The sequence below is a fragment of the Chanos chanos genome, chromosome 5 (genome assembly GCF_902362185.1).
Source record: "Chanos chanos chromosome 5, fChaCha1.1, whole genome shotgun sequence".
NCBI lineage: Eukaryota > Metazoa > Chordata > Actinopteri > Gonorynchiformes > Chanidae > Chanos > Chanos chanos.
In genome coordinates this window covers 33,770,179-33,796,402 of record NC_044499.1, presented here as the reverse complement: position 1 = coordinate 33,796,402, position 26,224 = coordinate 33,770,179, and the positions used below count along the sequence as shown (strand labels likewise).

At 38.0% G+C, this 26,224-nt stretch overlaps 3 protein-coding genes across 3 annotated transcripts; 1 reads left to right on the top strand and 2 right to left on the bottom strand.

Moving 5' to 3' along the window:
* The first annotated feature begins 3,387 nt into the window (after positions 1-3,387).
* Positions 3,388-6,332, top strand: shisal1b (shisa like 1b). Its single transcript, XM_030775949.1, has 3 exons — positions 3,388-3,454; positions 4,411-4,624; positions 5,999-6,332. Exons 1-3 carry the CDS (start codon positions 3,388-3,390, stop codon positions 6,330-6,332), a joined length of 615 nt encoding a protein of 204 aa, XP_030631809.1.
* A 4,205-nt stretch (positions 6,333-10,537) lies between these two features.
* tlr22 (toll-like receptor 22) lies at positions 10,538-13,417 on the bottom strand. Its single transcript, XM_030774897.1, has 2 exons — positions 12,358-13,417; positions 10,538-12,285 (listed from the first exon to the last, which is right to left on the bottom strand). Exons 1-2 carry the CDS (start codon positions 13,415-13,417, stop codon positions 10,538-10,540), a joined length of 2,808 nt encoding a protein of 935 aa, XP_030630757.1.
* A 4,185-nt stretch (positions 13,418-17,602) lies between these two features.
* On the bottom strand, positions 17,603-24,743 carry parvg (parvin, gamma). Its single transcript, XM_030774896.1, has 13 exons — positions 24,673-24,743; positions 24,049-24,109; positions 23,786-23,850; positions 22,141-22,243; positions 21,755-21,895; positions 21,091-21,206; positions 20,688-20,747; positions 20,557-20,578; positions 20,384-20,445; positions 19,037-19,105; positions 18,467-18,568; positions 17,997-18,069; positions 17,603-17,676 (listed from the first exon to the last, which is right to left on the bottom strand). Exons 2-13 carry the CDS (start codon positions 24,104-24,106, stop codon positions 17,603-17,605), a joined length of 945 nt encoding a protein of 314 aa, XP_030630756.1. The 5' UTR covers positions 24,107-24,109; positions 24,673-24,743.
* Positions 24,744-26,224: the final 1,481 nt, after the last annotated feature.

Here is a 26,224-nt window from a genome sequence, read left to right as displayed (position 1 = left end):
ATCAATACAATGTGATGTATCAATACACAGCACTGTTAGGCTGCTGATATTTCAGAGCCATGGTCGGGGTCGTATATTCTAACTTGCACAAACCTCAGTCAGATAAGGGATCAGTGAGTCAGGCAGACTAAACTAACATATTCAACTAAACAACCCCTTTGCCCCTGCACTCTCTCTGCTACTAGGGGACGGAGAGGGGCGATGGCAGGTTAACAAGGGTGATGCATTTTGGTCATTTTGCTAACGAGGGGGATGGCATCCCTCCACATCCCCCCTCAAATCGCCTACTGGCCGTGATAATACAATAACTTCTGAATGTGTCAGTTAACTATAGACATCCGTTTTAATGCTTTAGTCCTGTCTCTTGTTCATATCCTGTGGTCATAAAATAAGACCGTACGTTATCTTATTTTAAACAATTTATATAGTAAATGTGGCATAACGTTAACCATGAAGGAATAAGTCCTTTGCAGTAGCTGTGGAAAACATCACATCTCACTTTCATCTTCACTTGGAATCAGGTTTCACAAAGACTGAACAAAAACTAATTAGTATTAAATCTGTGCCACACGTTAATTGTGTGTGGATGCCAAATTGCTCAGACTTCTGAAAGGCTCCAAAGGTTCCAGAGATGAAAGCTGAAAGGGAAGACAGACCTTAAATTTTTCTACAATTCTCCTCTCAAAAGCTATTGGTAAATGCAAGTGATTGTTGGCATTAATGAACACTGAATAACAATTATGGCTGTGTAGAATTGTTATGTTTTCATTTTCCAAAAAATGATTAAGTCTCATTTTAGGTTAGTGAAAGATCTTCAAGAAATCTTTCAGCTAGGGCTTTTTTCCCCCATGGTTATAGGAAATGCTATGGAGATAGCATACAAAATATCATCACAGAAAGGTACACAAGGGATATGTACCCAAACATCAAATATTTTAATTAGGCTCTTCTTCCTCCTCTGGCAGCATTATGGCAACATTTTTGAAAAAAGAAATGCCATATAGCAATGAGTTTCTCCAAACTGGGTTATGGCCTTGGGGCAACATAAAACACAACTATATCCACACACGCAGAGACACTCAAACACAAACACACACACGAATACATGCATGCACGCAACCACACATACACGTACACACACAAACTATAATCTATTGCACTTTAAACTTGTAATTTTATCTTAATTTAATTGAAAACAGGATGTTTGAATTAATATCTGAAACCCACCCAATGTTCACTAAATCTCATTATAGACAATTACTGTCAAAGTATAAATGGATGTATATACCATTAAGAGAATGTTAGCCTAAAATTGTTAACTTCATTTAAAAGACAGTGAGCAGACATGCGCAGCAAAGTGCTAATGGTGTCCTTGTTGGGGCATGCAGTAAAATGGAAGTCATCTGGAGCCCAAGTAATACATCATTCTCCAGCAGGGTCATCTGCTGGTTGACAATGAGGGTCCTGTGTCTAATTCAGAAAGACCAGGTGATTTGTAACCATCCCAAGAGTCACAGACCGACCACAGCACATCCCTATTACACATCAGCATTCTGCAAGGTCGAGATGATGAATGGGAGCGACTCCATACAGATGTATTTCCGTCGAATCCTTGGATCTCAGGGGAATAGTCACAGTCTTTCACTTGATGTTTTCCTCTTCAGCAATGCAGCAATGCTGATTAAATCATTTGTTCCCATGAAAAGAGATAGCCCCCCCCCCCCCCCCCAAAAAAAAAAAATCATTGTTCTCCTCTTGTTTAGCATCATATCAGGACATTCTGTTGAGGCATTTTTCAGTGTCAACTATAAGTAGCAGTGGTTTGGTGACAATTTTGAATTTCAGTAAGTACTGTTTGTGCTGTTAACTCAAGTGGCTTGACGGATTTTGCATGATTTAAAGTGAAGTCTAGTACATTATACACGGAATTATGACCTTCGAGGTGTGCCAATTTGCTATGCTCTTTGGTGTATTCCAGGCACTACAAGGAATTTTCTATGCTCTTCAGTTTATTTCCTTGCACTACAACTATCTCAACCTGTGTGAAGTGTGCAATACCTTTCCTTCCTTTTTCTTCCTATTTGTGAACCCATCCATGCATCCATTACATCTTTGCACATCATGTCTTTACACGGTATGGCAAACATCACTTTCCACTTTACAAGAGGCCAGATTTAAAGGGCCACATATGTTTGCCTTGCCCGCATAAAACCCTTGTAGTATCAGCCTTGGAAAAATAGACCAATAAACACAGAGTCACACCGGCATGAAATGAACATGACGCCACAACTCTGAACAGAATGTATGAACACAGTGGCAACGCAGAGGGTACCACTACGTCCAAACAGAGATTTAAGTGACAGAGCAGCCAAAATCCAGACTGTGTTTTTTCAGCTGAAACAGACAACTGATGAATCAGTTTTAACTTTGATTTCTTCTAGAACCTTCTCCCTTCAGATAACTACAGGCCCATACACACTGAGGCACATCATGATCATTTTAGACCATACTGATGGCCATCATTATATTCACAGTGCTCTCTTTGTAGAATATTGCATAGTTCACTGTTCCATGGGTGAGATACAGACAGCAGTGAATATAAATTATAACAATCATAGGGTTAGTTTTCAGACCCATTTTTTTTTCTCATGTCCTCCAATAACACTCACAGCCTATCAAAATCATGTTCTATGCTCGCCATTCTTATACATGGTAACAAGGCTGCTGCTCCTCCCAACATCCAACATTTAAATCTTCCCAATTTCATTAAAAATAAGGAAAAAAATAAAATGAAAATAGCATACAGTGAAAAAAAAACAGCCAAGAAATGGATTATTAGGGATTGTGCTGAGATTACAGCAGAAGTGCTGAGCATACAGCAGAAGTCTTGATGGAAAGTTTTGTCAGTTTTATGTTGGTTAAGTTTTGACTGACTGATGCCACAGAGCAAATTCCTTGTCAGATGTGTTGCAAAACTGCAAGTGTAAACTCCATAGAAATGAAATCCTGCTGACATTAAAACCCATGGTTTTATAATGCTGAGAGCACGACACATTTAAAGTGTGTCAGAAACTAGAAAAATACAACAATAAAAACAATCAATTGTGACCTATTTTATATGTATCGTTATCTAATACAGCAATAAAGTTAATTCACGATGCATGGTTTTACTGCATTACTATACAATTTAATGCTTCATTGTTTACATGTCTTTGGCCTTGTTTGAGCCACAACCTTTAGACTATGTTATGCTGTTCTATAGTTATGGTAATTTGCCTTTGTGACACCATTCATGTCCTAACAGGTGGATTGGTGGGACTTCAGCTGTCATGAGTGGAGCTAGCTCCACGTGTAGCTGAAGTTCTCAAGACCTTGCCCTTCCACAAGATGACCGTCTCTAACTGTCAGTCCCTTGTTGCCCCGGTGGTTGTCTGTCTCCTGCTGTCTACTGCAGGTAAGTCCGACATAACATGTTTTTCCTTTTGTGACCTGGAAAATTATCGTATCAACAACCCTATCAATTTTACAATGGTCATATCTATATCATAAAGGGCGTACTACTTGTGAGATAATAAAGTCTGAACAAATACTGTGTAAGCACACAGTATATTGACTGCAGCTTTGACTAATTGCTCCAGTATTACATATGTTATGTACTTTCTGGGAAAACAATGGTATGATTGATATGATAACAGCAGCAGCAGCAAGCAAGAACATATGGTGAATTTTGTAGAGATACGCACCCACAGCTGATTACAGTTCATAGTGTTGAGGTCAAGTCATGTGCTGTGTTGCTCATTCTATTGCTAAAGTTTCCCCTACTTTCTCCACTCTCTCTCTCTCTCTCTCTCTCTCTCTCTCTCTCTCTCTCTCTCCCTCTCTCTATTTCTGTGGGAATGTGAATGTGCGTGAACACATCTTTAGCAATAGCCTTCTTGTTCTTCCAAAGCACTGCACCCAAAGGTCCAATTTTTCACTGAGGAAAACATAAATGGTAAATTACCAGTCATGGCTCTGTCTCTTTCCGTTTTCACACTCTTTAGATCAGACCGGACAAAAGAAACTGTGCAGATGCTCTATGTAAATTTTGGATGACAAAATCTGCTCAGAATAGATGCGCACATGTTGCCGCCTTTTTACATTTGGATTAATGAGCAGTGTATTATTTCCCTGACAGAACTGTAATTTAGGATCATCCGCTGCCGCTGTTGCCTTTTGCTACACAGCAAGAACAATAGGGCTCCGGCAGCAAAGCTGTTAGAACTCGTAATAATAACAATAATGAGATGAAGGCACACAGCTACACCAATAGACTTCCAGCATCTTCTGTACCAAGGCCCTTTAAAACAATGAATACAAATAATTACATGTGCACATGACGAGCCAACTGTTTCTTTGTTTTTTCTCCAGCATTTTCAGCTCACTTTCGTGTTTGTGAGCCATATGCTGACCACAAGGGGCGGTATCATTATGGATTTCACTGTCCCCGTCTCTCTGACAACAAGACCCACATGTTCTGTTGTCACCATAACAACACAGCTTTCAAGTACTGCTGTAATGAGACCGAAATGCAGATTGTCATGCAAGTTAACTTGACAACCAATCCGGAGAGCTTCGCACACAGGTAAGTTCTGTACAATATGGACACAGGAGCAAAGCATAAATTTAGAGGTCATTTCTTTTCCTCTTACGCTTATGGTACCCACCTGTCTCTGAAATTATTTTGAAGCAAAAACCTCACAGCATCCCAAAAATAAATCACCAAATTTTGCACGTGGACATGTAGTTTCATCAGACTGGCGTGAACTGCACAGAAACACTGGGATTAATTATTTTCATTTTTCTGTACAATGTCTGAGTCACAATTCACTACTGGCTGGACTGAATGCATGCAGCCAAGCAGGCTCCTGGCAGAAGTTACCTGTTTATGCTCATCTGAGACAGTTCTAGGACAGAGTCCTAATGAAGGGCTTAGCATCACTGGGGTACATGCAATGGCCCCATAAGGGGTTTAGTCTCTTTAGGAATGACAGTGTGCAAGTAGTCCTGAAACAAGTTTACAACAACATGCAAGAGTTTGTAAGTTTGATTGCACTATTTATTATCCAACAGCATCTTATTTATTCACTAGTTCATAACTTATTTACTAAAACTTGCATAACTTTCCAGTTTTCATGTCATCCTGTTAACTGACCAAATTATTAATATCAGAAAAAATGTAAGAAAAATTGACATGTCACAGAAATGCATTGTGTAATGTCTTCGACTTCAGCCCTTAATAACTTTTGTGCCATTTGACATGTATGATGCATTTGACAGAGTGAGAGGAACGTTTGTAAATCTGTCTTTCCTTCATTTGGCAAACAAAACACAGAGAGAGCCAGGAATTTACAAGGCCCCTGTCTGTTAGCCTATGCATACCCGGTGAGTTTTCTAAATTAAAGGTCACAGCATGGATCAAATGTGGCTTTTTGCAAAGCTCTTGGGGATTCTGCTGAGAGGTCAGGCAAATGGGAGACACTGCATTTTCATTTCTGGTCAGAAACAGCTTCAATCAATATTATATTAGTCTAGCACTAAAACCGGCAGGTGTAGCATAAGCAGTTCACTTTAAATGCGGTAGAACCTTATGAATTCGTTAAAAGCTTTGTTTTAAACCCATGTTCTGCAGTTTGCTACACTACAACACAAACCACACTTACTCTTATTGTCATTTTTGCCAGAGAATATGTGATGGAGCATTATTTGGTACACATTGCTCAAATGATAAGCAAACATTAAGAATCACTAATGCTTCTAAATGAGATGGACTGTAACTTCTGCAAGATGTTTGTTCCTTTATCTAAATCTCAGCTGTGTTAGCAATAGAATGGGATCAGTTTTACCAAGTGAATCCCTAGACAGTAACTTTATCAACACTTTTATTCCCTGCATTTAATTTGACATACAAACATGTGGAATAACATTGTCTTAAAGCACCTCTTTTTCTTCTATACAGTAACTATACAGCATTGGTTGGTGTATGGATCTACGGATTTTTTGTCATGGTGCTGCTAGCACTGGACTTTGTCTACTACTTGGCCATGAGGTATGAACTGTGCCAGGTGTATCTGGAGAAATGGGGGCTGGGTAGGCACTGGCTAAAACAAGCCAGGAAGCAGTGGAACAGTGCTGAGCCCGAGGAGGGTGAGCTACACATGCACCCAGGCAACTATGACAGCCAGCGCCCTGACCAAGCCCAGCAGCACCAGTCACAAGCAAGACACAGTCTCAGAGGAGATGCTCAAAGTACCACAGTCCTTGCATACCATACATCCACCACTGCATGGTGAATTACCCTGGGGAGGGGTGGGCGTTGGGGATGTTTTGAAGGTCTAATCCAGCCATTTTTACACTGGAAAACAAGAACAAAAAAGTAGATTCAACTTGTCACATGTACATTTTACCATAGAGTAAGAGCTCCAACATGAAAGGTGAGTGAGATCAAACTACATAAGACCAAAGATTACACTGTATAAGGAGTATAAAGAGTAATGTGTAATCCTGTAAAACTGCCAAATACTTAAAGTATTAAAAGATTGTAAAAACTTAGCATAAGGCAAACCGTAACCTGATAAATTATTATATTGAGCATACCCTCCATTCCAAAGCACAAAATGTGATAATTACTGCTTTTTCAAATAGAGAGATATCTTTATTGGGCAGGTTATGGTACTATCTTCATGACTGGAAAAAAAAACAGTTTGTGAAACTGTTTTGGAACCGTGTGAACCCAATTCCTCCACACATTGTGATATAGAGAAGTGACACTGAGACAAAAAAATATTTGTGCAAATTGGAGAAATGTGCCCTCTTTATAGTCTTGTACATTTGAGCATTTGAAACCTGTCGATGTCTTGTTTTCAGTCAGAAATTTCATGTCACCGAGCTATCTTACCAAGGTTGTTCTCTGGCCAGCCTTCAGAACTTGAACCTGTAAAGCGATACACTGAGGGTTGGGATGAAAGTATATTGATTCCCATCATTTGCCGTATCAGATAATAAAGCAAACTGTTTTTGCCATGCTTTTTACTGTTGGGCATATTGTTACTCTGTTGTTATTCTGTTGTAAAGAACTGTAAATACATAGTAATATGGGTGAATAAACATAAAAACATATGTCAGCTACAAGAAGGTCACGACATTATGTGATGTGTTCTTATTAAGGACAGTTTCAGATTGGTGAGGATGTTTGTATGTGGTGGGAATATTTCATATAATTGATTCTGGGAGTACTTCTTTAGAAAAGTTTATGCAAACTGAATTGTCAAAAATGGTTCTTAATTACCAATGACATTGCACCCTTTGTTTTTTGTGTATGTCAGTCATCATGATAGTACTGTCCGTCATAAATTGCTTTACTTAATTTTGGTGTTTTGATCTCATTAAAAGAGTATAATTTACTACTATGATTAATGGAGAAAATAAACACAGTTGACAGTTTACACCACATAAACATCACCAGTACAGTGCAATATGTTTATAACCAATGCTGTGATTGAATCACAGTCCTTGACTAATTGCTCTCCTCATGAAACTTTAGGTCATTTAAAATGAAATATACTGATTCTTTCTGATGTTTTGGCATGTCATTTAACAAAATTTCTCTGTCTAAATAAAAAGTCATGACTCTGAACTGACACTGTGGAAATGAAGCTCAAGTGTCAGGGCAAAATAAAGGGAATATGAGAAAAGAAATCCTTTCTTTACAACTTTTGTTAATTCTTTTGCTTGTGCCAACACATTTAGCCCATCACGGCTCAATTCAACACACAGATAATTAATCTAAATTACTGTAAATCTTAATCTAAACTATGGTAAATTTATTTTGAATCAGCATCATGATCTCATGTACGTTTTTATACATTTACATGCATCAGGGAGGCTAACTATTATTAAACTTCACCAGGACATAAACCCACCAGGTATTAAACCCTTGACCATGCTTGGGAGTGAGACACATCAACAAGTGAACTAATACCAAGCACTGTAGCCAGCATTTTTTTTTTTTTGAAGCTCACATAGAGAATATGTCCTAGATTCACTCATCTCTCCTACATTCACCTCCCATCCAAGTTAGAGCACCAGTGCAGCCAGTCTGCCCTAAGCCATCCCCAGGGCTGAGAGTCAGACATCCAAATAAGTAAACTGAAAGCTCAAACCAGTCAACAGTCTTTTGTTGCTGTTGTTGTCTCTGAGGTTTAGTTAGAGAGTCACAGGCCTGCACTTGTTCAGCTCTGCCACGGCAGCGATAAACAATAAACACAGCTGTTGCATTTGGTAACATATTGCTTTTATAGTGTTCATGGTTGAATTATTTAACAGGCCTGTCCATCTGATGCTGTCTGGAGACATAGGCTGCAGTGTGTTTGGAGAGCGAGGCTAATGTATGCCATGTTTGCTCCTGCCCGCTGCTGCCCTGAGGACAAAACTCCCCTCGCCCCCACAGCTCATGGGCACATGTACGTCTGACAGACTTTGGAGGGATGACCTGAATTCTGCATTGAATCAGAGGTGCCAGAGAAAACCCATCTATTATTAGAGCAAGGGCAGTCCTGTACCATCCTGGTCTTTTTCTGAAGTGGATGAATGTAGAGAGAAATATAGAAGTAGTGTTTTGATGAAGAAAATTTAGAAAATGAATATGGTAAATAATTAGAATGTCAGACATAGAGTGTGGCAGACAGAGAGACCTATATCAGTTACTTTTTAAAAACCAAAAACAAAACCCCCAAAAAATGTATCCAGAGAAAATCCAGTAGATATCTACAACTTTCTGTTGTGGTTTTAAAGAAATGGAAAAGATTGAAAATGAGGTTATCCGGTATAGAATGCAGCCACAGGATTTTTTCTAAATCTGTAGCACTGAATGTATAATGCAAACTCCACCTGAAACTGATTTTTACAGAGAGCGCATAACAATAACAAAATTTGTTGCAAAGATGTGCACAAAAATAATTTAATGCCGGAAGTGTTCCATGTCGTTTGCATGCTAGATTTGCAAATGGAAGAGCATCATGTACTTGGGACGCTTTCAGTTCCTGAAAACCATACAAGAGTCTGTATCCATATGCTGAAACATTTTGTAGGTATGTTTGTACATCACTACATAACATTAAAACAGGAGGACAGTACAGGATTGAATATTATTTTTTACAGTAAAAAAAAACCTTTGAAGTCCACACATGTCTAATGTGCCAATAAACTCTTTTGTTAAAATTATTCTGATGAAGAACACTCTGACACAGTAAGAGTTTTTCAGAACTGTTACTGTGAGAGCACACAAAAAGTAAGTGTAACTCTAATGAGAGAAAACTGTGGTTTTTCACATATGATCAGATGGTGGATATTTAAAGGAAACATATTTAGTTCAAATAAAATATAGCATCTGCCAAAGACATTGTAAATTTCAATAAGTTAACTGAAAAAAAATCATGAAAACTCATTGCCTTGAATCAATCAAGTAAAGTTACTTAATAAAATCAAATTAACAGCAAAAGAACTCTCAGTCACAATACTGTCAGATACATTAAATAAACCTAAACTGCAGTCAGTCTAAACCGAGTTGCAATCCAATTAAAGTTAATCTGTTACGTGTATCTCCTTCTTTCATGTGCTGCTCCACAGGCAGTTTGAATTTCTGCGCATGTGATAAAATGATCCGTTGTTCACATGTCAAAACAGCGATAGTTCACTGACCACAAATATTTGAAGTAATACAAACTTTTAAATATTAAGTGAGTCCATATTTCTACCCCAAAAGTAAAAAAGCTTGATGTAAATTAGTGAAATGAATGACTAGTGAAAGAATGAGCAAGGTTTACTTGTTTCTTTCAGTTAGGACATTTATTTGCTTTTGCAGTGTAGATTTGAGACTTTGGTCCTCCTCAAAATAAGAGGGAACTTTGTTATTAAACACACACACAGTTTGTCTCTATTACTTTAGACTTTAGGGACTAAGATACCAAGAAAATAGGAACTAGGCAGGAATAAAAGTAGAACATTCTTACCAACACAACATTCATCCATTCATCCGTTCATTCATTCATTCATTCATTTTCAAAGCCGCTCCTAATTAGGGTTGCAGGGGGTGCTGGAGCCTATCCCAGCACTCATTCGGTGAAAGGCTGGGAAACACCCTGGACATGTTGCCAGTCCATTGCAGGGCAACCAACACACAGAAATTGAAAAATGTTTGAGAGAGCTTTCACGCGCAGATTCTTTTCATCAATATCAGTCACTGCTGTTTGTATGTCTCTGAGGCAAGTCTATTTTAAATAATTTAACAGCTCTATGTTTTAGCCACCACTGTATTCAAAGTTAACACTGAATTTAGGAAAGGTGTTTAGAAACAAACAAACAAAAAAAGGTTTGCATGCATTATTTCTGTGAAAATGCATTTTGATTCCGATTACATCATCTTACTTTTGACAACATATCTGCTTGAAAAGAAACTTAAGACATTAGCATCTATTTACATAATTTTCATAAACCCTCTTTAATTACATTTTACATTTGTGCCAGAGAGCACAGGATTCTCAGCATTGGGACTTTCTTTAGCTTCCAAGGCCATTCTTAGTTTCTGCCAAAACACTCTTGTATCTTCCCCTGGTTTTGGCCAGCTGATGTAAGTTCGCTTCTTCACAAGCTTCCGCATCCGATAGTAAGGAGATAGCTGGCAAGTGGGAATGTCCTCCAGAAACACTAAGATCAACACATCTCTCTGCTCATCAAAAAGTCGGAAGCTTGCCAGTTGGATCTCTCTGGAACACCATTCGCTCTTTAAGTAGCTGTGGGTGATCAGGCAGATAGTTTTACGGCTGCTGTATATACCATCCACAATGTTGTCAATGATAGGTTTTCCTGGCTGGAAGTCACGGTGGTGCAAACAGAGTTTCCAGCCCTGCTCACCTTCCAGTTTGGGAAGCAGTTCCTCCAGCACCCATGACTCATCATCAACATTGTATGAAATGAATGCATCATATTGAAATTCATGTTGTTTCTGCTTCCTCTTGCTGTCATAAAGGAAAGCTAAAAAGAGGTGGAATGCGTAGATCACATGCCATCGTAAAAAGTTGTAGACGAAAGAGCTGACAAGTGTCAGGATGACCACAGCAGAGCTGCAGGTAAAAAAGATAAAGTCGAGATCCAAGCTGCAAGATTCAATATTCAGGTCTGCCAGGCTCATTCCCCTGACGGCTGGTGGATAGCTGCAGGTGTACTGTCTCAGATAAATAACCTGGGTGTCATTGTTTTGCATAGACCAGTTGAGAAACCAGGCATTACTGCAGTCACAGGTGAAGGTGTTGTTCTGTAGGTCAAGATACTTCAGTTGAGGTAGGGACTGAATCAAGGTCGGGTTGATCACATCCAGAACATTTTTGCTGGCCCGCAGGACTGAGAGCCTGGAAAGCCTTGCATTGAACAGGAAGTCCAAGGACTGAAGCTGGACTTTAGAAATAATGAGTTTGCTTAGTCTCGGTATTGGATGGAAAACTTCTGGTGAGAGAGTGTCTGCTAGGTCATTCTTGGAAAGGTCCAAAAACCAGAGGTTGGGGGTAGAGTTGAATGCGTCAGAAGGCAGATTACGAATATTCAAGTTTCCTGCATAAAACATTTCAAGGGAACTCAGGCCTTGCAGAAGTTTGGGGGGGAATTTTTTAAGGCCATGGCGCTGGCTGTTAATAGAGAGTACAGCGAGGGAATTCAAGTGCATGAAGGGTGGACGTTTCAAGGTGTCATGGCTTTTGAATGAGATCTTATTACTAAACAAATGTAGCTTCTGTAGGTTATGCATGTCTGAGAACACATCTGGAGTATTTAATGTTTTCACTTGTAAAAAGTTTGACGAAAGCAACAATTTAGTCAGGTTTACAAGTCCTGTGAATGCGTGGCCCTCAATCTCAGCAATCTGATTGTTATTGAGATCCAATTCCTGAAGAGAATGCAGTCCTTTAAAAGTTCCTTTTCTAATTGTACTTAATTTGTTATACTGCACCTCTAGGTATTTCAGACTCGATGGGCCATGACTGAAAGTTTCTGCAATTGTCAACAGTTTGTTTGTTCCCAATTTCAGCACTTCAAGCTTTTTTAGGTCTTTAAACAGACATGCATTCACAGTTCCAATTTTATTGCTGTATAGATAAAGATGTCGTAGCTCTGTCAAATTGGCAAAGTCCAAGCAGGTAAGTGTCTTGATATTATTTCGACTTAGGTCAAGTAACTCCAGTGTGGGCAGCATCTGTAAAGAGTTGTTTACTTCTGTTAGCACATTCTGATGCAAATACAGTCGCTTTATGTCTTTCAGATCTTTGAAATTTGATGGCTCCAATGAAAAAATTTTATTACCTGCTAAATCAAGCTCTGAGAGACTAGAACAAGGCTTAAATATGTTATCTTTTAAAGTGGAGATTTTGTTGTTCCTCAGTCGTAGCACTCTTAGCTCAGATGAGCATACATTTCGCAAATCTAGAAACTTCCATGCCATGTTGTTTAGGTTCAGTTTATACAAGCCGTGGAAAGACTGAATCACCGCCCTTGTAGCTTCTTCTGTTATGAACACACCACTCAAGTTCAGCGTTTTTAAAAAACTGAAAAATGTCCTGTTTGTGATTTTCCATTCTATGGTTCCATTTTGCCCACAGTAAGAGAGATCAAGGTATTCAAGATTAGGAAAAATGTTGTCTGTTACATTGAACATTAGAAATGGATTTGAAGAAAGATCTAGCTTTTGCATGGATACGGAAATTACAGTTAAATTAAGTGAATGGAAAACAGAGAAATTGTTGCTTCCAATGTATAGTTCTTTTAAATTTGGAGAGTGTAATACAGGCTGGACTTTTTCAATGTTTTGCAGCTTATTATTTGTAAGATTTACAACATTTAAGTTAACGAGGTTCATGAAAGCAGAGTGTTCAATATTTTTAATATGATTTCCATCCAGACGCAGTGTTGAGAGCTGTATCAAGCCATGCAGCATTCCACCAGAGATTTCAGGTAGTCTGTTATCACTTAAATCAAGGATCCTTAAATTTTTTAAATCTCTAAATGAGCCATCTTGTATCCTTGAGATTTTGTTGTTGGATGCATTCAGATGTATTAGGTTAGGGAGTTTCCCAAAATCGTCTGATGTGAATTGTGATATATGATTGAATGCAATGACTAAAATGTTGACATCAGGAGGAATCTGTGAGGGAACCTTTTGAAAGCCCATGCTGTAACAAAGCATCTTGATGCTGTTAGAGTCATTGAAAATCCCACTGACTGTGCAGTTTTCAAAAGAGAATGAGACAGCTGGGGCAAAAAAGAAGCCAGCCTGCAGAATGACAAGGAATGTCAGGTTGATGTATTTTGTGTGGCTTCCTACAGATTTTTTCATGTTTGAGGTTGTTGAGTTCCTTCTCTCTTCTGTACAAGAGTTTCCCCTCTTCTTAAAATCCAACTTGTACCAGTGAGGTTGTTAAAGCAAAAATGTTTCATTCCCTGTGTGTGTCATTGATTAAATCAAATCTGGTTAGCCTGAAAAAGACATGACTTCATTTTTAAAAACGTATGGCAATGTATAACATAAATAATAACAAAAAGAGCATTTAACTGAGCAACGCTGCACAAGATATGAACAAGGAGTCTTCAGAGGGGTATATCTCTAAAGAGTCGTCTTTGATCAGATGAGATGGATATTAAGTAACGTGTGAACACCACATGGGAAACTAACAGATATACAGGAACTTATATTAAGTATTCATGATCATCTCATATTGAAATGTATACAATATTTATCTCCAAAGACACTATATAAAAAATGCTGGTGCTTTCCTTGGAATGCTATGCATTGATATTGCATCCATATAACAGCAATATCAAAATATTGAGAGACCTGACTGACTGCCTTCTGGAATTTTATTGCCTGATTTAGAGCACACATACACATAGTGGAAAAACAGACAAATGCACAAAACAGAAACATTAACTTCTACATTCTAATGTATTTCCCCTCTAGAGAATACAAAAGACTGTAGTGTCCTACAGCAACAGTAATATGTCGTACCAGTAATTACAAACGCTAACATACTTTCGTATTTTACATGTAGTATCCAAGCAATAGTTAACATGTACATGTAACAATTTAAATCATTGCAAACCTAGTAATTATTGTCTTGGATTTCAATTTCCTTTTAAAACCCACTCTGAGCTAATAAAATAGCTCTCACAGAAAAAAAAACAGGTAAGAATATAGATAGCTCAGCTTAATATTAAATGTTGAACTAAAATGGGTTTCCTAAATAACAAACTGTAACTTGAAAATGACTTACCAGAGGGACAGAGTTTGAATGGATGAAGTCTGTTCAGCAGGTCAATAAAACAATTATGCAATGAGGAATCCGATTTTGAGAAGCTGCTTGAAAAAGCTGAACCTAAGCATCTAATGAGGTTTACAGTTTCAGTTCAGTATTTACATGAGATGAGTCAGGTTAAATTACGTGGGTTGTACAGATGAAGAAGGAAGTAACCGTTGTGCTTTCAAATTGGGGAAATGGCCAGTGGTACTTTCTTAAAAAAAAAAAAAAGAAAAAGAAAATATCAAACATTTTGCCCAGTATTTCAATTAATGCCATTTCACCTTTAATGAGTTGTCATTCACACCGAATTGAGGTGTACTCAGTTGCACTGCCAAAAACTGAAGCAATTAACACAGCGGCTAATTTTATATTTATTTACTTGAAATGAGGGAATCAGATCAGGCCTCCTATTGTGGGGCTTGTCGACACTAAAGGCACCAACTTTGTCCATAGGGTGCGTTAATTATTTTGGAGAAACACAGCAAGGCTTCCAAACAGAGTTACTGAGTGAAGCTGAGAGTGCTGTTGCTGCTCACAGACCACATCAGATAAGAGTGTAACTACACTCAAGGGACAGTGCAGTTAACAAGACAGAGGAAAGCAGTCAAATTTACTTTTATGCTAAAGAGGATGTTGATACTCCTTGTCTGGTGAGGTGTTGGATGTGTGCTGTTTTCTTGCAAATAAGTATTAACCTTTGACTTCATTCATTTGTTGCCTTTAACTGACAGATTTAATTGTAACAGTTATTTCTGTGCATATTTATTTATTTATGGACAGACCATAAGACAAACTGGCACATGAGACAAATTACAGAGTGGACTGAACTACGGCACATGAGGGTGAAGTTACTGCTTTTGAAGGAATGGTCTTCAGACTCCTGGGTTGCCTGTGCTGATCTGTCCATCACTATCTCTCTAAAACCAACCTGAAGACCTCCAGAACTACAGCCATAATTCAGAGATTATTCCAAATTAGTAAAGGGGCAAAAGAAGTGAAACTCTTGGTAAACAGCTTGACTTAAAAAAAAATTACCAAGTATTTATGAGCACATTTTTATTTGGATTTCGCTGTTTTGTAAGTGTGACAGCATAAGTGAAAGTTTTCAAAAGGCTCATTTTGATTTGTTGCACCATTCACCAGGGTCAGTTGATAAATAAATTCCATGTTTGGAACTGGAATTTTTGTATGTACTATATACTAATATAATATTATATGACAATATTACATAGTATTACATAATAATACACAGTATATTTATAATGGGAATTTTATTTACATATATATAAAAGTAATATAAATAAAATTATTTATATAATTTTCTATGAATTTCATTTAGAACAGTGTATAGGCAATCTATGCCCAATATAAAAACAACAAAAAGATACACTTCAGATGTTATATTTTCAGTGATGCTCTGCTCTGGATTTCACTGCAGTTGTTCATTGTCAGACAAAGAAACAATACAACACTGATGACTTAAGCTTGGTCTCTTTTTTTTTCATTTTTTCGTTCTGAGAATAAGACCGGCCTTAGATGATTCAAAGAAAGGAAATTATGAAAGGCAAGGCTTTCTAAACCACTGAGTCATGACATAGTTTGGTTTGTCATGTTATTTTTTCCTCTATCACTATGCTTATTTCAAAACATTCACATTGGGAAAATCATTCTGAAAAGACATTTCAATCTTCATCCGAGATGATGAGTTCAAGGACAGTAAATTTGTTAGTTCGGGGGGAGGAGATGAGACACAGCGGTATAGAAGTGACCACACCACAATTGTCTACATGTGAATGTGATTACATGACGAACGGGAAGGTCAGACTCACATTCTGTCTCATTAATGTCACTTTGACTGACACAGAGTCTGTCTGTGCAATTAGATATGAAAGGGCCCTTGTTCTATTCAGTATATACAGGTAGCTGATTAAATGAAGGAAACACAGGTGAATGAGTAATGCAGAGAACATTGAAAGCAGGCGTCTGCATATGGGGTGACTCCTGAGTTAATCAAGCTGTTAACATCCTAAAATACTAATGATTGTGTATAAAAATGATGGGTTTTCGACATTTTGACCATCATGACAAAAGGATGAGTTGTCTTTGAGATCCTGACTCTACAGAAGAGGTGGCTGTTGTGGGGTTAGTGACTGGGGCTTCAGTGATGACGGGTGCTCAGCCTGCCGATGCTGGATAAGGGACAGTGCCTAAGGTGAGGTTAGCATGAAACTGTAAAGGAAACTCATCTCTCAGTCGACTGGTTGAAAGCATATGCTGTGTTTGGGTTCAAGCAAGCAGCTGACTGATTAGCAATGTAAAGCATTACAAGGCAGTTTCAGCCATAACTGTCCACTGAGAACTTCACAGAAAGCTAGACTGATTTGAGTTGCTTTTGGGCTGAGCCATTGTGAAGCCTAAAAAATGTACTTTTTTTTATAATAATAAAATGTTTTTATAACCATAACAAATAAAGTGGTACAAAAAATTAAGACAAGAGTGGAAAATGAATGGTTGGACAAACACAAAACAATGTAAAATATATCTACACCTCAATGTAAAATGTAAATGTAAAATGTAAATCTCTGTTATCATGCGCACACACACTGTGAGCAGTGAATTTGTCCTCTGCATTTAACCTATCCAACACACTGGTAGTGAACACACACCAGACGCAGGAGCAGCATTCCTTGCGCCCGGGGGGCATTGGGATTAAGTGCCTTGCCCAAGCGCAGAAAGCAGTTGATGTCGGTCCTAGGAATCAAACCAGCAGCCCGGCAACCGAACCTGACCTCGCTGAACACGTATGGAAGATTCCGGAAAGACCTCTGTCATAGCCTTTTCAACCACCATCAGCAGAACCCCATATGACTTGAGTAATAGAGTTCCAGACACTAAATGCCAAGGAACATTGACATTATTCAGGACAGAGATTTAATTTCTGATACTGTCAAAGTAAAAGATAAATTTCATGCAATGGAGCTACAGGCAAGGGTACAGAAGGGACATTGAAAGGATATGTTCCCTTAATCACTCGCTTTCATTGTTACTTCTCTTTCAGTATCACACAACACATTAATATCGATTTTCAAAAGGCTTTTGTCCTGCAGACGCTTTAATGTAATGAACAAAATTAACCAAAGCCAACAGTGGATATAGATAAAACACATTAACAAACTAATGTGAGTAAACACAAAGTGGTAATAAAGATAAAAAAAATGAGAAACTCAGTTGTTTTTGTGCTTCCTGAACAAGGCATAAAGTACTTTCAAGGTGGCAGTCAGATCCTGGGACACAATATCTGCCAGAGAGAAAGCAAAAGGAGCGTGTTATGACATCATTAGCATCAGTTTAACAAAACACACTCCAATAAATAAGAAGAGCACAGAGGAATCCAAACCAAACAGATGGTAATCAAACTTCCATATGTTAGCCTTACGCAACACAACTGAGATGATTTACTGTGCAGAGGGGATATCAAGGAAAATGAGATTTTCCAAATTTGGGTGAAAACTTGAAATTAAAAAAAAAACAACAACACACTTTTGTTGTGTAAATGTAGCCAGGTGCTTTAATACTAGATCCAATCGGGTTGGGTCAAGAAATCAAGAGGTGACCTACCCTGAGGGTCAACACTGGTCGTCTCAATTCCTCTATCATTGAGGAGATCCAAAGCAAAAGTCACATTGTGAAGCTAGGGCAAAAAGACAGAATAAAGCATTAACAGACTGGTTGAATCAGTCAGTAAATATCACAGGCACTTTCACATTTTCACAACATAACCCAACCAAAATATATAATATCAACTCCAAAGGTGACTAGAGAGTTACATAAAACACACAATCTGTTCTTAGAAAACAGATATTGCCATGAAATTGTGAAAACTTTCAAAATGAGGCACCATAAACAAACGTGATTGAGTTTCAGCACCTCTCTGTTTAAACACTTAAAAAGTACCTTACAATATTACTACCATACAAGGATGTTGAGGATTCTTTAAGAGGATTCTGTGAACAACAATAACAGAGGGCAGTTCAACTGACTTAAAAACTCATATGTGTGACTGACAATTACATTTACCAGATCCTCACCATTTCAGAGTTTGAGACTGGGGTGAGATGGAACTCGTGCAGAGGAATGAAAAAGCCTTCCAGCTGTCCAATTAGCAAGAGCAAGATGACACCATCTGAAAACTTGAGAGACGATGCAGTGACATGAGCCTTGGACACAAGTTGATTAATAAAAGTATCAAGAGTGATGCTGAAGAGTCAGTTTCATTAGCTTTAAATTTAAGGCCTAACTTTAAACTCTGAATTGGTTCAATGCCTTGATCCTTTGAAAGTTTATCAGTAGTAGTCATGATGGTGTTCTATGCTCATCATCCAGATGTTTCAAGCCTGACACCTCCCTCTTCTAACAGAATTCTCAGAATTTCCGTGAGAGCAATTACCCTTGGAATTATACCTTGTTTGTGAACTACAGTATAAAGCTTTCCAGTCATTAGGATTAAGAGCCAGGCTAATTAGTTTGTCTGGTCGATATGTAAAGGGCTACAGATCTTCTCTACAACTCATACCTTGCTCTGCTATAAAACAGTGAAAAAGATACTTAAAAGTCACAGTTTATACTGGCAGTTTATAAAGGTTATGGCTGAAATGTACCTGTTTTTCAATCTCTGTCACCTGAAGGCCCAGAGATGACATATTCTTATTAACAAAGTATAAGATGGCCTGTGGGTAAAGAGAGCAATGGTCAGTCCAGTAACTGTGAGATTCAGTTTTGAGAAATGCATTACAAAGTTTGAATATATTCAAAACCCATATCTGCAAAATGGAGGCAAGAAACTGGATAATGAAAAAAAAAAAATCACACCGCCTCAATTTATGCTGATCGAATGTTTTCATCTATATAGAACTTTTCTGTGGTATTACAGATTTGATTGCAAATCCACTTTTGTGTGGATATAAAATCTACTTAATTTAGAAATTAATAATGATAAATTTGATCGGATAGAGTATATTACAAACATAAATAAATTGTCAAATTATGTAACAGTTTAAGAGAATTTATTAAGTGGAATAAGAGGATCTCATCTGACTGATGGAGACATCAAGACATCAACACAGACAACCTGCTTTAAATATTGTATATAAATATAAATTATAATGATACATTTAAACATAAATAATAACATTTGTGAGATGAGATGAGCAAAGAAGGCTACCAACAAAATCTAAAACACAGTTGTTTGAAGAAGAAAAGTAATGTTCAGAAAGTGATCTTTAGTGATTACTCTGTGGAAAATGTTCTTAGGGGAACTGCCCACATCATGGTTCTTTTTATACTCATCATGAATTCCCGAAATTACCGATACATATTGGGCAAGAACCCACTTCCCTCTACTAGCCAAGCAGAACGTAGCCATGAACAGCAGGAACAAAACCAGACACTTCAGAAATGAACCAAGAGCTAGTTCAAAGGTGGTTATCTGAGTGCAGCCTAAAAATTATGAAATATTCTAAATGGAGAGATGGCCAAAGATTCCTCAACATTCAAACAGTGTATAAAAAAATTACAAAATCCAACTCAGAAGACATGTAGAGTTGCCAAAGTGGAGGATACACTGAGAACAGTTTTGACACTAGTGGCTATATTTTAAGCAACTGTGTTTGAATAAGGTGTGGTAGTTGATGCTATGTCAGAAATAGAAACATGTGTGGGTTTCACAGATGAGAGTGTCACAGTTGTATCAAGAATCCTTTTCACCCCCCCCCCAAAAAAAATCCATCTGAGCGTGTAAATATGTTGTTGTCAATAAAAGTGCTTGTGGGGGCTGGCTATAGTAAGCTAGTGCTAACAGTAGAGCACAGTAGAATGTGATTACTGTTGACACGAATGATGTATTGCAGCTAACAAAGTCCCAGTAAATCTTTATTACAACAGTCGCTAGGTGACTGTTACAAATGAACAGAAGATTTAAATAATATTTCCATGGGATGGTATGTTACCTTCTTCACTGTGGAAATTTTATGTGGGTCAAGCTTAAGAAGCTCTTCAATGGGATCCCCCTCTGAAAAAATAAAGAAATAAATGTCTCAGTATCCTGTCAAAACAGCATAAATAAAAAGCCTCTTCTCATAGTATGTTTTAAAAGTATAATATGTTTTTCAGATTTTCTTACTGTCTGAATTTTTATCTTGTTCCTGAAGGGAATCACTGTCAAAACAGGACAGAGATAATGAGCAAATTGCAACTTTGATTCTGAGTGTTTACAAAGATAAGAATGGTCTGTTGTAAAACTAAACATCTGACGCACCTCTGAGTTGTAATGTACTCTATCTCTTTGTCTGACTTTATCCCAGTTTTCTTGACCTGTGTTTGGAGAGGAGAGTAAATGTATAGTGTGACGCAAAAAGATCACTATTGCAAATTCTTCCTTACAATGCTTGACAGCATGTGTAATGTAAATAATATCAACATATGGTCCTGTGCGGAACTAGGATTAGTGTGTCTCAAAAATATGTCAGTTAAACTACAACACTGTTCATATTCTTCAGTACAAAGTATACGTAGTCCAATGACTGAAAAAAAACACTACTCATAAGAATTTTGTAGCCCTAAAGTGGCTTTTATAACATGTTACACTAGCATATCGTTTAGGCCATGGTTGTGTTGTGTGGGTCCTGCTGGTCTCTTAATGGTTTGTCAAGCTTACCTCAAAGAGAACTACTTCCACACTGACATTTGGGGGTAGGGCCAGGTCCGGCCGGAAACATCTTGCCATGGCAACAAGAAGATGGAGGGTGGCCAACAGGTCTTTACTGTGGATAACTGACAAATACGGTGACCAGAGTAAGTATTAACAGTTGAATGATAGGCAGCCAAGCTAACATCATCACATCTTCATCAAATTTCAACATTAAATAGCATTAGCAGGTTCCAGTTCATATAGCAGGTGTAGAAAATGTTCCTCCCACTGAACAACAGTACTGTATACGCTGATGCTAATTTAGCGCACTAAACAGTTGATTATATTAGACTCTGTATTTTGACTAGCCAAATCAGGTGTGGCTTGAGCTAACTGGAGGAAGAAGTTTGCCATTGCTGTAAGGTAATCTCCTGAACTTGTTGGAAATGTAGACAGTTCTAATTGGCTAAATGGCTCCATACTTTTAAAATATTGCGTGCACATGACGATGGGCCAGAATTAGTTTCCTAGTTAAAAGAGGATTTTAGGAATTTTAGGATTTTAAAAGTGGCGGGGTTTCTTGCATAATTGACTTTTCTTGGAATTTCCATTTAACTGTAATAAAATAATGATATAACTAACCAACACTGCATATGTAGGTGATATATTTGATCGATAATTGTCAACTCACGCTGGACACTCCATTTTGCTGTACTCTCAGAGACTCCTAATCTCTGGTTCAGGGCCTTCAGAGTGACCTCCAGCTTAGATATCTGTGCAGCGCTAGTCACAGCAATCTCTTCCACTGTCAGATGCACATCAGCCAATCTAGCTGTAAGCATAGGTGCAGGCACAAACACACAAACACACACACACACATTCTCAGTAAGAATGCTCTTTGCTCTTAACTGGTATAAGTTGTAAAAGGTGAAGTGACTCGTGTTTTTTGTCCTCATCTCTCTCTCTCTCTCTCTCTCTCTCTCTCTCTCTCACTCACTCACTCATGCACACACACACAAACACACACACACACACATACACACACACACACACACACACACATAGTGTGTCTCTAACCTAGAAGATGATGCAGCACCAGTCCATCAAAAATGTCTTCCTCCAAGGTCTGAACCACGATGTGCTCAGGCTTCAGAGTGCTATTGATCCATTCCAACAAAACCTGGCAGAGAAACCACTTTGAGATTGTACTTTGTGTTCTACAGCTAAAGAATTCATTGAAGATTTCGTCTTGAACTTGACAGAACTAAGTCTGGCCTTCTGAATAGTGCACATGGCTAAGTCAGTGTAAAGAAAGCACAGCTTCTTTCCTCTGGGTTTGATGGTTTGAGTCCCAGCTGCTCCATGCTTGCTGACTGTGGGCCAAAAGTCTGGCTCCCTTTGTCAGCTAAGTGAGCCAGAATCACTCACTTTCTCAGTCAGCAGTGGTCACTAAGGTCTCTTACCCACAAAAATACAGGCAGGTAGACTTAAGAGAGTGGCACACCTCACAGAATGTGTTCTGTTGGTTAACACTGTTAACATGATGTGTGTAAAGAAAGGTGAGTGACTTTAGAGGATGATACATGTGTGTTGGCCTTAATTTTTTTTTACTGAGGTGACTGGCATGTCAGTGGCCATGATTGACCAAGGAAATGACCATTCACAATTGAGTAGAAAAAGAAGTAGAGCTATTTCAAGAAGTTTTGAGCTACAGTTTGAAATTACAAACTTGAGAACTATTACTAATACAAAGCAAGTAGTATGTTAAGCTGTCAAACAGTAGTTAAATTTTGCAAAAAAATCAAGCCAAAAGTCTCTGCCTTTTTGCCGTCCAACTTGGCATAACACTGGGAGGGTTATGTGGTCCTCCAAAAAGTTAAGTACTCCTCAGAAAAAGCATCCCACTCTAGCTTTTCATCACTTTTACATAAATATCCAAATCAGCGTGAGGAAAAACCACAAACTAGAGTAACACGTCATCAAAATCAAATTTATCTGAAAATATTTGAAAGTAAAGATAACAAGATGATTACTGAAAATGTAATGATAACAAGATGATTATTGATGTATACTGATAAAAAGCGGTGATGACTATGGGTGTTTTTCCCAACAAGACCACTGGTGGCAGACTTCTTGGTGTGAAAAGCCAACTGAAACCTGGATATTTTGCTCAGAGTTCACTTTTACTGTGTTTTATGTGTAATTTAATACTTAAAAATGTAAGTAAATGGTGTTTTGAGATTAGGGTATAGTATCAGGACCATTTTTTTTTTTCAAATTTGAGGAAATATTTCTCCCTGCTTTTCCCCATTTCTTTCCATAATTTGGAAGCCCCATTAACCATGAAGTCTCACAGGTGTTCCCTTCACTTAGTAGCCCCCCTCTGTTGAAGTAAGTTAAGCAAACATCTCAATTACCTGTTCCCTCAATTACCTGTGAACCAAAATGCTTTTTTCTTGTTACACTATGTAACATTACGAAGTAACACAGCATGCTCAAAGGAGAATGTTATTCAAGCACCTCTATTCATGCCATACCTGTCAACACATTCAGCTAATGAGACATGCCCACTCAAGGGTTTTTGAAGTTTAATTGGTCTACCGTGACAGATGTGACTTGCAAAATATATACATTCATCACCCCCTACTACAACTGAGCACTTGCGTTGCAACAGTGTATGAGTAATATGAAGGATTATGAATATTGAAAAATGATTTCTCACCTCCTTGAGTTTAATAAGGTCTGGGTCTTTTAGACATGTTGGCTGAATAAGCTTCCTCTTCTCACCTGGGTATGATTATCAACCAAATATGTATTATTTGTTTATAGAGACAAACACAAATCTGCTCTTATTTGCTAAATGGGTACAAAAGCACAGTCCAAACGCTAGTGACCAGTGTGCATACTGGTATTCCTAGAATCAGCTGAAATGAAATGTATATCTTATATGTTAGAGCTTTGTGTGTACTGAACATGTGAACAAACCATTAAATGATGATTCCTCATTTCCACGTTCAAAATCCTCCACACGATCCCAATCCATTACCTGCACTAGGATTAAATTAAAAAGCATTTGATTCATTATATTGTAAAGTGATAAGATTTTGAGGTTAATGGTTTTCTGAAACACTTACTTTTGGCAATTTCATGTTCTATAAGTGGAAAATAAAACACTGTATGATTCACCATTCTGACTTAAAGCTGATCTAAGCTCACTGTGTCACTGTCTTGTGGGGTGACAAGAGATAAAGTTTATAAAGTGATGAAATCAAGAAAGTTCGTTCTAGAAACTAATGGCAGATTGTTCATGAAAACAGCAGAGTCTCAGAAGTTTTGACACTAAGGGGAAACCACAGATCTGATGACACTGTAGAAACAGAGCTGAAAGCTGAAGTGTTTGTATTGGTCATCTCAAGTCATAAATCTACATTTTTTCAACCCCCAGAAACTGACATAATTCAAAACGACGGACAAAATATTAAACTCTGAAACAACAAAAGCTTATTTTTTTGAAAGAGTATGCTTGAGAAAGAGCTAAAGAGAGAAAGTGCATTTTCACATGCATTCATTGTCTGATCTGTTTTGCTTCAGGCCAGCGCCAGGACTCACCCTTTGTCGCAACAAAATGTCTGGACAAATATGTCTATCGTTCAATGAAGCAGTCGCATGCCGACAGTGCAATGTAGACTTATCTTTCCAAAGGACTCTTAGCAGTCAACCCTGTAACAATCACGAGCCCAAAGCAGCGACCGCGCATTGAGTTTGACAAATATTTCTCTTTGAATCAAACAAAAAATAATTATTGAACAAAGAAACTAACTTCCTGACTACCTACAAATACATTTTTTAACAGGTTCAGGAAGCTGCAAAGAAGAAGTAAAGGAGCACTTCCTCTTCTAGAGTGTGGTGGTTTGGGGTGCACTGAGAACATGTTTCATGAAGGGAAATGACAAAATATTAGACAGTTTCCTGATTGAGGTTACCAATGTGCAGCACCTAATGGTGTTGCGTTGTGGTGCAGAGATGGGTAGGCAGGCCTTTGTTTTGGAGTTGTTAGTGGACAGAAATACATATTACTCCACAAAGTTAGAGTTCAAATACCTATCTGCTGCCTCTGGTGAGTTGATTTAGTGATGGTGCATTCTGAACAAATGAACATCACAGAACAATACAGGCACAGAAGGTATTTATGTTGTGATTGATTGCGCCACCCAGAGGAATTCAATGTTCTCACAATGTGTAATGTAGATTTTTTTTCAGTAATCAGTTAATAAGTTAACCATATCTAGAGTGTGTATGAAGTGAGGAGGGTTTCAGACAGAACAAGGGAGGATGCTGGTGTGATATGGAGATTTTCCCTGATTGGCACACAGTGAGGGAGGAAAATGCAGTTCTTCTCCTAAATCTCCTCTGTAAAGTTTACACATGTGAAGAAGGGGTGATGAAATAAACCTAAATGTAAATTGTGCAAAATATAATGTGTAACCCAGTGTTTTAAGAGTTGTGTTCACTTTTCTCAGATTATATCCATAAGTAGACAGCAAGTGCTTGGTAGCCATAACAAAAAAAAGTATGTGAAAAGTCTTGAATGTGGTGGAGAACCTAAGATAACGCATAAGGATGTATGAAGGATAGCGGGTTAAGTAAAGAAAGTAAGGAATAAAGTAAAGAAAACATCAGTGAAGACCCACACAATCCCACAGGAAGTCAATAACCCAGAGCATATCTGTCTAATAATACAGGTAGTCTTCAAGAAGACAGCTAGAAAAGAAACAGTCTCTCTGACTCTCTCCATATGTATAAAAACTACAGCACTCTGTTCTCAGTCTCTGTAAAATTCACAGGAAGTGAAAAATGTCATCATATGGCTGTTATCCAGCAATGATTTGGCTAAGGAGGTAACCATGGCAACTACACCAGCAGACTCAAGTGCAAAACACAACAAAGCCCTTTAATAAACACAAGTAAACAAACACTTCAAAGCAAAATTTCAGTGAATAGAACTGCATTGGAAAATAAAAAAATCACCAAAACTTGCAAAATGGAGTTAAATGCGAGTGATAATGTGAACAACATTAAAGTGTAACGTCAACACACCCAAGCAGGAAGGTTACTCTGATGATCTGCATCTACTTTTCTTTTCTTTTTGGGCACTCTCCTC

What these genes read in the sequence shown, in the direction of transcription:
- shisal1b (XM_030775949.1), top strand. Translation starts at nt 3,388, where the DNA reads ATGACCGTCTCTAACTGTCAGTCCCTTGTTGCCCCGGTGGTTGTCTGT. An exon ending in TCTCCTGCTGTCTACTGCAG is followed by an intron (nt 3,455 to 4,410) that starts GTAAGTCCGACA and finishes TTTTTTCTCCAG; the next exon opens with CATTTTCAGCTCACTTTCGT. An exon ending in CCGGAGAGCTTCGCACACAG is followed by an intron (nt 4,625 to 5,998) that starts GTAAGTTCTGTA and finishes TCTTCTATACAG; the next exon opens with TAACTATACAGCATTGGTTG.
- tlr22 (XM_030774897.1), bottom strand. Translation starts at nt 13,417, where the DNA reads ATGAAAAAATCTGTAGGAAGCCACACAAAATACATCAACCTGACATTC. An exon ending in TTTTTCATTGGAGCCATCAA is followed by an intron (nt 12,286 to 12,357) that starts ATTTCAAAGATC and finishes TAAACAACTCTT; the next exon opens with TACAGATGCTGCCCACACTG.
- parvg (XM_030774896.1), bottom strand. Translation starts at nt 24,106, where the DNA reads ATGGATTGGGATCGTGTGGAGGATTTTGAACGTGGAAATGAGGAATCA. An exon ending in GGTGCTGCATCATCTTCTAG is followed by an intron (nt 21,896 to 22,140) that starts GTTAGAGACACA and finishes CTATGCTTACAG; the next exon opens with CTAGATTGGCTGATGTGCAT. An exon ending in TGACAGAGATTGAAAAACAG is followed by an intron (nt 18,569 to 19,036) that starts GTACATTTCAGC and finishes TCGTCTCTCAAG; the next exon opens with TTTTCAGATGGTGTCATCTT.